This window comes from Mizuhopecten yessoensis, unplaced genomic scaffold (assembly GCF_002113885.1).
Source record: "Mizuhopecten yessoensis strain PY_sf001 unplaced genomic scaffold, ASM211388v2 scaffold716339, whole genome shotgun sequence".
NCBI lineage: Eukaryota > Metazoa > Mollusca > Bivalvia > Pectinida > Pectinidae > Mizuhopecten > Mizuhopecten yessoensis.
In genome coordinates this window covers 588,343-598,639 of record NW_018480067.1, presented here as the reverse complement: position 1 = coordinate 598,639, position 10,297 = coordinate 588,343, and the positions used below count along the sequence as shown (strand labels likewise).

Below are 10,297 nucleotides of genomic sequence, written 5' to 3'. Positions count from 1 at the left end.
TATCAAACTGCTACCTAATACTGATAATGCTAACCCAAATTGAATTACTTCCAATGGAAATTAAACAAATGTTGGTCCAAAATGTGATTTCCCTATATAAACTATAGTAAAGTTTACCCCCTCCCCAGGAAGACGTGAGACCCCAGGGTCAAGAAATTCACAATTTTGGTAAAGCACCTTAACACCCTTCCATATATGAAGAGTATTTGATTCTACCATATCTGGGTCTTGAGAAGAATATTTTTGAAATTTTAGTCAATTTGACCCTTTTTGGCCCCGCCCCTCAGGCCCCTGGGGGCTTGGGACTAAACCGGCAACCATTTTTGTTGACCTTTGTCCATGGAAGGTCCCTGCAAAATTTCATTGAAATTGGTTTAGGGGTTTTGGAGAAGTAGTCGAAAATGTAAATTGTTTACGGACGCACGACGGACGACGACGGACAAAAGGCGATCGCAATAGGTCACTTGAGACTTTGTCTCAGGTGACCTAAAAACATCACAAAAATTGTACCCTCTGAAGTGAATTCTTTCAGGAGGCGTTTCCCATGGAGGTATCTCGTGGAACCTGGATAGTTGGAGAGAGCTCCGGAAGACTCCTCTGAAAACACTTGATAAAAGTTGAAGTCCCCATCCTCCTTCCTGTAGAGCCCCGCCTCTTCTGCTGATTCTACTAATTCGGGGGAGGACAAGTCAAAATTTGTGGTGATTGTCAGCTCATTTGACACATTGTGGATTCCTGGAAGTATCAGATATTTAAGATATCAAAATTGACTGCCCATGTATAAGAATTTAAACTATGAATTGTGCATACAAAATCTTATTTAGAGCATCTCCATTCCGACCTAATTTATTTGGGAAAAATAAACTTTATTTAATTTACAATATCAATAACAAATAAAGTGAATCAAACTTATATTAATTACTCGTGTTGTTCCAGATAAAAGCGCACAGAAAGTCTTAATTTGGGAGGAAACCAGAGTACCCAAAGGAAACCCAAGTTGCCTAGCAAGTGACCAAACAACCAATATAACTGAAAGAGTTCTTGAACTACTTTGCCACCCAACCACCAATAAATAAGAGACCCCAAAAAGTGGTCTCTTTGATCAGGTGGTCTTTTAATTCAAGTGTTCTTTACAATGAAATCACCATAATTGCTAACATTGAAACTGGTCTCTTAACACAGGTGATCCCTTAATGGAGGTTGTAAAATGCACAGGTTTGACTGTATAACTTTATAAATACATCAATATAAATGATCAATTATAAAATCAAACGTTTATTATGGTACATGTATTATTTTTTTAATCCATTTTTTTATAAAGAAGTTTTAAAGTAGCTATATATAGGTAACAGGTTTATCATCTGTCCATAACATTCATTGAAAATAATCATGAGATCAATTATCTTACATAACCAGTGTTTTTATTGATTTGTGAACCTGTGTTTCATGTAGTTTCAACAAGATAAACAAAAAATAGTCTGTAAGAACCTGTCAGTTTTTCTGCAGCCCAGTGGGAAGCGACAGTTTCCAGAAGCCATGCCTCCGACGAGTCCACTAACAGAAAACTGTTGTGGTAGGCCCACTTTGTTAGTCCTGGTTCCTCGGCACACGGTCCGCCCTGTCCATACTGCCCCAGTAGTCCAGTGACTACGTCCACAGCCTCCCTGGCACTCTTTGACCGCTCCAGACCCAACCTAAAATGTAAAGTCATAGCTTGACATAGACATAAGTCGGTCTTGAAACATTGTGACTCGTTTAATACGTTTAAATATACAGTTTAATTTACGATGGTGTAGTAATGATGCATTGTTGTGAATCTAATATTTAATCCACATTAGACCATACTTTGTGTTATTTAATCTGATATGTAACGAAAACAACATCAGTACGGAAAAGCTTAAACAAGAGACCCAATGGGCCTGTATTGCTCACCTGGTATTAATCTCACACTTGTAACCTTAAAAGTGATATAAAATAAAGCTACAGGCAAAATATCAGTATTTATGACTATAAGTTATTCAAAAGAACTGGTTATAAGGTTTAAAACTTTTTAAACCCTGTGACCTTGAAAGTCAAACAAGGTCTTACATTGTAACAAATTTTATATATCATCTGAGCATGCAACTTGCAAAATATCACCACCCTATCCTTTTGTTTATTGAAATTAGGTCATTTAAATGTTTATACATATTTGACCAAATGTGGGCAAGGTCATTCAAATAAAAAAAGCTTGATAGCCCTCTATCCTAGTATGCTACTGACCAAATATCAACATCCTGCGCCTTTTGGTTACTCAGAAGAAGTCCTTTAAAAGTTTCAAACATATTTTACCCCTGTGACCTTAAATATAGGTCAAGGTCATTCATTTTAACAAACTTTGTATTTCTTTATATCAGCATGCTAATGACCAAATATCAACATCCTGGGCATTTTGGTTATGCAGAAGAAGTTGCTTAAAGTTTTTAACATATTTGACCCCTGTGACCTTGAATATGGGCGAAGGTCATTCATTTGAACAAACTTGGTAGCCCTTCATCCAAGCATGCTACTGACCAAGTATCATCATACTTGTCCTTTTGGTTATTCAAAAGAAGTTGTCTAAAGGTTTTTTAAGACAATTGACCCCTGTGACCTTGAATATGAGTGAAGGTCATTTATTTGAACAAATTTGGTAGCCCTTCATCTTAGCATGCAACTTGTCAAATATCATCACCCTGTGCATTTTGGTTATTCAAAAGAAGTTGTTTTAAGTTTTGAACATATTTGACCCCTGTGACCTTGAATATAGGTAAAGGTCATTTATTTTAACAAACTTGTTAGCCCTTAATCCCATTTTGCTTCTGGCCAAATATCATCACCCTAGGCCTTTGTGTTATTAAGGAGAAGTTGTTTAAAGTAAAATATTGACGCCAGATGCCAGACGGACGGCGGACGCCGCACCACGGCATAAGCTCACTTGGCCCTTTGGGTGAGCTAAAAAAGTACCAAAGGAAGACAATGATTGAAATGACCTCTAATTATATAACTCATGATTAAAAACACCTTGTCTGTAAAAGACAGCCTTCCAATCACTACTCCATACATCCTGATATCCCAAAAAGAGTCTTACATGTTGCAGCTTACAATGGCTAGCAGACTATATACACCCATGAAATGATCATAATTACAAATGACCATGGTCTAATGGTAAAAACAAAGTCAAGATATGACATTTAAACTGTTATTTCCAAGTGAATGACAAAAACTTTTAACCTTTCTAGTTGACAGTCATTTTAACATAAATTGTTGAAATGCTGCGCCACTCTTTTTGATTCAACACGTTACACAATGTTCAGCACTACTACACAGTATTACCAAGATTTTCCATTTCTTCAATTACCATTAGTCCATGCCACCAATTATTACTCATCTTTGAAATCCATGGATTCTGTTTTATAAACATATCTTCTCTAGATCTGCACCCTTGGAATATTTTATGACAAAAGTGAAGGCATAAAATACTGATCAACCATTAGGCTGATTCCTGTACAGAGTAGCAACGGAAAAATAAAAGGTGATTATAAATTTTACCCACATGTTGATGTGCAATTCCTTCATCTTGTATCGAAGAAATCAAAGGTATGTAGGAATTTGTAACAGATTCAAGACTACCCTTAGTCAATTCATATTGATCATTCACATGCATGGTGGAGGCAAATACACCAACATTACACCTCCAGCACATAGGCATATATAACACACATGGAGGCATGTCCTTAAATGACCTTTGCTGTTAATAAGATGCCTAACCCAATAACACCAAAACCAAGCAGCAAAGTGGTGCGTACAGAGCATTCAATTTTGCGATATATATTCCAAGGTATAGAAAAGATAATCATATTTCAAGAACTGAACCATTAGATTTCAAAGAAAGTTTTTTTGTTCTCTCTTTGACCTTTTCCATCGATTCCTTTACATCTTTGGTTTTATAGCTATACCTGACAAGGTCCATGCCAGGTAGTCTCTCCTTGAGGTCATCAGGACCATTTAGTTTAGTCCACACAGCCACGTTTCCTATACATACACCATGCTCATTAGCTCCCATCTCTGCCCCCCACATCCAGGCTGGCTTTGTTAGGATAACTGCGTGTGTATGCGGTACTTGATCGATTTCTATGTAAGTACACTGCAAAAGAAAGGTACAATTATTTCTTACATTTTCACCTGTAAAAATATTGAAATTCATCAATTTGATAAAAATGTTTATGTCTTTACTGCAGTGAATATAAACAGGATCTTACATGAGGTTCCATTTCATATGAGATTTATGAAAAATTTGTGACTTAAGATCCTTTTTATCATATAATCAAGATTTGTTGCATTTATTCGTGTTAAACGACAATTTACATGCAACCTTTCAATTTAAAAAGCCGTCACTTTGACTACAGTGTACAAGTCTTTGATGTCACGTTCTTGTCCTGGCATGATGTCAAAATTGAAACGATTAAAACTTACATTTACAACCAATCACAGGGCTGATAGGTCATATTGCAAGGGTTAATAGGCAAAAGAAATTGACATGGGTATATTCACTGGATAACACAGTACATTATGTGATAAAAGTTGTTATCAAATTGAAAAAAACCAGAAGATATGAATGCAATGGGAAAGTTGTATGAAATCTGCTTGGACAGTATAAACCAAACAAACATGCAGTCCAGTTGTGAAGTGATTGATCATTACCCAACTAAATTATTGCTTTCCACAATAAACTGCTGCAGGTTAACCATGCAGCTTCCAAGTCTATAGCCCCTGTGATGTACGTAACAATTGCCACATGGCCTGGCCCAGGCCCGTATTCATGAAACTGTTCTCGTGCTCGAGCATGGATTCTGTGCTCAAACCAACTTTCTTGTAACTTACTTAAATCATGTCAAACAATCAAAAAGTCAAACATAAACATTGAAAACAGTTTTCTGCTTTAAGTTTCTTCAATGATTTCCCCAATCATTGACAAAACAAGATTTTCTTCTTAATTAAAAAAGAAATTCGGCTTGAGTACAAAATCAATGCTTGAGCATGAGAACAGTTTCATGAATATGGACCCTGAGCCTGAAAAATTCACCTACCAGGATCTATTCATGCACAGGTGACCTATATGATTCTAGTGAATAAACCAATGAATTCTAAGATATCACACATTACTAATGCTAGTATATTGCAAAATCAAATATAGTATTTGACAATATTCAAGCTTACAGAGTTCAGATATAAGTTAAAGCCTCAAAACCCTTTCTCCTCAAGAACCAAGTGACCTAAAGCAATGATGTTTGGCTTGTTGCTTACTATACCTGGGATAAACCATGCAATTTCTGTTAGTTAATTTGAAGTTTAGTTAGTCATGTCGTGACAATGATGTCCTATTTCAACCATAATATAATCCAATTCAATTGCAAAGTGTAACTTTTGCATCAAATCAAGTATTACATTCTGTAAAAATATCAATTCAACAGACTGATCATGAGTGCACTTTCATCTTGCCTTACCATAATCTTTGATCCTACGTCATGGTCTTGTTTTGGCACTTGAATGACCTCTTGAACTTCTCCAGTCGGCCTATCTGCATTCTTTCCAAAAATGATACATCCATCACTGGTTGCTGGTGGCAACGCCACAAACATATCACATGGCATTTCTCCAACAGATCTGTGATTGAAACGAAAAATGTTGTTCAGGTGTGTTAATTAACAAGTGGCAACATGGTGCCCCCTCTAGATCTGGTAACCAGAATACTACTACATAAATATATGTCTGTCTTGGTGTTATTTTATCTGGAGGAACTGGACTGAGTTGATCGTCGTAGACCAGGAAGCTCAATTGGGAGAGCGTCTGTTTAGAGTTTGAAGGGTTCTGGGTTCTAACGCCATTCTGGCCGTTACATTTTCTCTTTCTCCTGTTACAAAATTGGCAAGCTTGCCAACCCTTGTTTCAAGCAATGAGAGTATGCTTAGCAAGGGAATACCTGAAATTAGGTTGTAAATATATAACAGTTATAATAATAGTATAATAATTCTAGGTTCTAAAATACAGCTTTATCACAACCTAGTTTGAGGTGGTCTCAAAGCGGTTCACAAATATAGATGTGTCTTCAGCGGCGAAGATGTAGAAAAAGGATGGAGGAATGTAGGGGAAGTAGACTACATTTTATATAAGTCATTCGTCGGATACCAGGCAGCTTAATTGGTAGATCATCCGTTTAGAGTTCTGAGGGTTCGAACCCCAGTCTGGCCATTACCTTTTTGTCTTTGTCCTCTTACATTTGTTTTGATGTTCTGTCAATTCGACGACAGAGTAATTTATTTCATTTTCCCTGTGTTCATGTTGTTATTGTCAATGGCTGGCCCTCTTTACAGTACACAATTAATACCATAACAGTCACATAAAGGCTTTATTCTAATGTTTATTTAGTGGTCGATTTGAAGCATCTATAAAATTAATGAAGGGCTAGAATTACATATTAAAACAAGAGGCCCAGTGGGCCTGTATCGTTCACCTAAATATGTTTAAAATAATTGGTATGAAGTAAAGATATAGCACTCCATGGTAGGTGCTGTAAGTACATATGAAATTTCAGAAAGATCCATCCAGTACTTGAGATAAAGCAAGAACAAACTTCAAACAGAGCCCCACCCTATGCCCCTAGGGAGGTCATACCCACCAATTATACAAAATTGAGTCCCTTTGGTCCAAGGATGCTCCAGACTAAATATGGATAAAATCCCTTAATCCCGATGGTCGAAGAAGGATTTTAAAGGTTTTATCTCTATTTCTCCTATTGGGCCCCGCTCTTCTGCCCTCTGGGAGACCACACCCACTGCTTATACAAAATTTAGTCCCCTTGGCCCAAGGATGCTCCAGACTAAATTAGGATAAAATCCCTTAATCCATATGGTAGAAGAGGGATTATAAAGGTTTTACTTCTATTTCCCCTATTGGGCCCCGCCCCTCAGGTCCCAGGGGGGGCCACACCCACCGTTTAAACAAAATTGGTTTCCCTTTACCCAAGGATGCTTCAGACCAAATATGGAACAAATCCTTTCATTCCTATAGAAGAAGAAGGATATTAAACAAGAGGCCCAAGGGCCTTAACGGTCACCTGAGTTATATCATAGGTACTGGTAGCTTTATTTTATTGTTAAGATGTGATGTTGAAATTATCATGTAAACTAAGTGAAATACAATACTTGTCATGTCATCAAAGGATAAGAATTTTAAAATATTTGTAAATGTTCCCTTTGGGGCCCCGCTCTAACCCCTGGGGATAGGGCAGGAATTCCAAGTTTACAATGTGATACCGTCATCCACCAAAGATGATTTTGACCAAGTAAAAATAATTTCCAACAGAAAATTGTCAAAATATACCCAAAAGTGTTGTTTCCCTATATAAACTATAGTAAACTTTACCCCCTCCCCAAGGGAGAACGGATAGCTCGGGGGTCCTGAAATTTACAATTTAAATAAAGCCCCTGATGATCTTTCCATCCATGCAGAGAAAATGACTGTAATACCTCTGAGTCTGGAGAAGAAGATTTTTGAAATATTGGCTAATTTTCCCTTTTGGGCCCCGCCCTGGCCCCTAGGGTTGGGGTAGGAATCCCAATTTTACAATTTAAAACCATCTTCCTCCTCCAAGGATAATTCTCACCAAGTAAAAATAATTTCCAACAGAAAATTGTCAAAATATACCCAAAAGTGTTGTTTCCCCAAAGCTCAGGTGACCTAAAAAAATGTTCTATTTCCCCTATTGGGCCCCGCCCCTCAGCCCCCAGGGGGGCCAGACCCACTGTTTATACAAAATTGGTTCCCCTTCACCCAAGGATGCTCCAAACCAAATATGGAACAAATCCTTTCATTTCTACAGAAGAAGAAGGATTTTAAAGAATAATTTGCTATGTTTCCCCTATTGGGCCCCACCCCTCAGGCCCCTTATGGGCCAGACCCACGGTTTATACAAAATTGGTTCCCCTTCACCCAAGAATGCTTCAGACTAAATATGGAACATATTCCTACAGAAGAAGAAGGATTTTAAAGAATTTGCTATATTTCCCCTTTTGGGCCCTGCCGCTCAGCCCCCAGGGGGGCCACACCCACCATCTATACAAAATTGAGTCCCTTAGGCCCAAAGATGCTCCAGAATAAATTTGGATAAAATCCCTCAATTCCTACGGTAGGAGAAGGATTTTCAAGGTTTTACCTCTATTTCCCCTATTGAGCCTCGCCCCTCTGCCCTCAGGAGGCCACACCCACCGTTTATACCAAATTGGCCTAAGGATACTCCAGACCAAATTTAGTCAAAATCTACTTGGCTGTTCAGGACTATAGTAGCGTTTTAAAGGAAAAGTTGACAAGCGGACGACAGACGGACGGACGACGGACGCTGCGGTATGGCATAATGTCATCCATGCCCCCCTATAGCTCCCATACTCTCTCCCTGGCTCTGGCCTGCAGCCCACTGACAGGTCATCATGCTGACCTACAAAACTTAACCATATTTTCCCCTATTTCAAAAGAAGGTACCTACTTTCCTGCATTAATCCCTATGCACAAAACAGCAATAGTTGACCTATAACAAGCAAGTTACGTCGACCTTGGCTTTGACCTTCGGACTCTCAAATACAAATTTATCCAAGGTATTCTTATAGACTGAATAAACTTTGATGGAAATGTGTCCATAAAATTGTGACAATTAATGAATCATGACAGGACGGAATGAGATGGAACAAGACTAATATTACATGAGTTTTTTTGGGGGGAAGGAGCAGCTGGCATAAATAACTGTCAGAAGTTTAGTGCAGGGGTAATCCTGGAGGGAGCCATGGGGCCACTGACCCCTCTAAACTGAAATTGACCCCCTCCATGTTCCAATTATATCTCGAATTTACATAGAATGTCCCCCTTAATTTTTATATTGACTATAATTGCTGAAAATGGCCCATTGGTCTCAAATTCCAGAATTTCCCCTGTAGGTGTATAGTACATTGTACATATATAGGACTGTGTGTACTGTAGAGTGAGTGTGTATTTTTTGACACAGATATACATGTGTAGCGGAACTGGACTGGGTCGATCGTCGGCGACCAGATCTCAATTGGTAGAGAATCCGTCTAGAGTTCGGAGGGTCCCGGGTTCGCCGTGCATTTTTCCTCTCCTGTTACACATCTACATGTATATATATAAGTCTTAGACCTGTTTTCATGAAAACCATAACTGGCTGAAAGACACACTTGGCTCTGTTTTTATATGGTTTAACATCCTAATAACAGCTAAGGTAATATAATTTAAGGACATGCCTCCATGTATGCATGTGTGTATATTTTATTGTATTTAAAAAGTGTTAGAAACATACAGTATTTGGTAGTGTTGGGAATCTACCATGGAAAAATGGCGAAAAATCCAATTTGTATATCATTGGAGGACCTTTTTCAGCATCAACCACATTTTGAATGACAACACATTTTTTTGCATTAGGATACACTTAATTACATTTACTAAGAAATGCATAGGATAACATTTAAGAACACCATACTTTTTGGAGTTGCCTTTGGAATACCACATGACAGTAACACAAATTTGTTACGCAGATAAAGATGATTTGTTGCATATATAAATTATATAAAAAAAAATAGTTTTTTATTGGTCCTATAATGAACGGTTCTATCACAGTAGAAACAGTAACTATATATATATACTTTCCTGCATGTAGTTGAGTAAAATAATTCAGAAATCAATTGTTTTCCGTTGCAGACTTAAGTTTCACTACCCAAAAAAATGACAATGCCAATAAACTTGCGGTATGCACACAGCGATGCGCAATACATTATGTACAATATGTCAGGACACATAGAAACAGGTCCTCTAGATCTGACATCGCCCCTTTTTCGATGCATACAAAATGTATATCGAAACATATATAACTATGCATAGATACTTTAATGATAAATTCAATGTTAATTAGAAGGTAAGTTTTAAATATTTAACGCTGATAAAAACATCGATGATTAATTATTGGTCAAATGAGGTCGAATCGAAGATCAGATTGTTTGACTGTTTATATAGTAAGGTAACGTTCTCATGATCTATATATGTGCTTTGATAATTTGCTGTATATATAAGCTTACATTTAATGCTCCTTGCCTTTGTTTCAACTTGGAAATTGAAGTCCTACAGTTCGTTTGATATCTTCCAACCCGGCGAAAAAAATGAAGATAGCTGGCAAATCCAGCCACAGCAGCTATAATTACCGGAAATTACGTTTCTT

At 37.6% G+C, this 10,297-nt stretch overlaps 1 protein-coding gene across 2 annotated transcripts in view; it reads right to left on the bottom strand.

Moving 5' to 3' along the window:
• The window catches only part of LOC110443325 (secernin-3-like), a 15,455-nt gene extending 5,182 nt beyond the window's left edge, over positions 1–10,273 (bottom strand). The window contains exons 1-5 of one of the 2 annotated variants that reach the window (XM_021487495.1): positions 10,158–10,273; positions 5,526–5,685; positions 3,978–4,165; positions 1,489–1,694; positions 511–735 (exon numbers count right to left, since the gene is read on the bottom strand). In XM_021487495.1, coding sequence (XP_021343170.1) covers positions 511–735; positions 1,489–1,694; positions 3,978–4,165; positions 5,526–5,672 — 766 coding nt within the window. In that variant the 5' untranslated portion in view covers positions 5,673–5,685; positions 10,158–10,273. The remainder of the gene's footprint in view (positions 1–510; positions 736–1,488; positions 1,695–3,977; positions 4,166–5,525; positions 5,686–10,157) is intronic. The other variant, XM_021487496.1, reaches the window with a different exon arrangement.
• Positions 10,274–10,297: the final 24 nt, after the last annotated feature.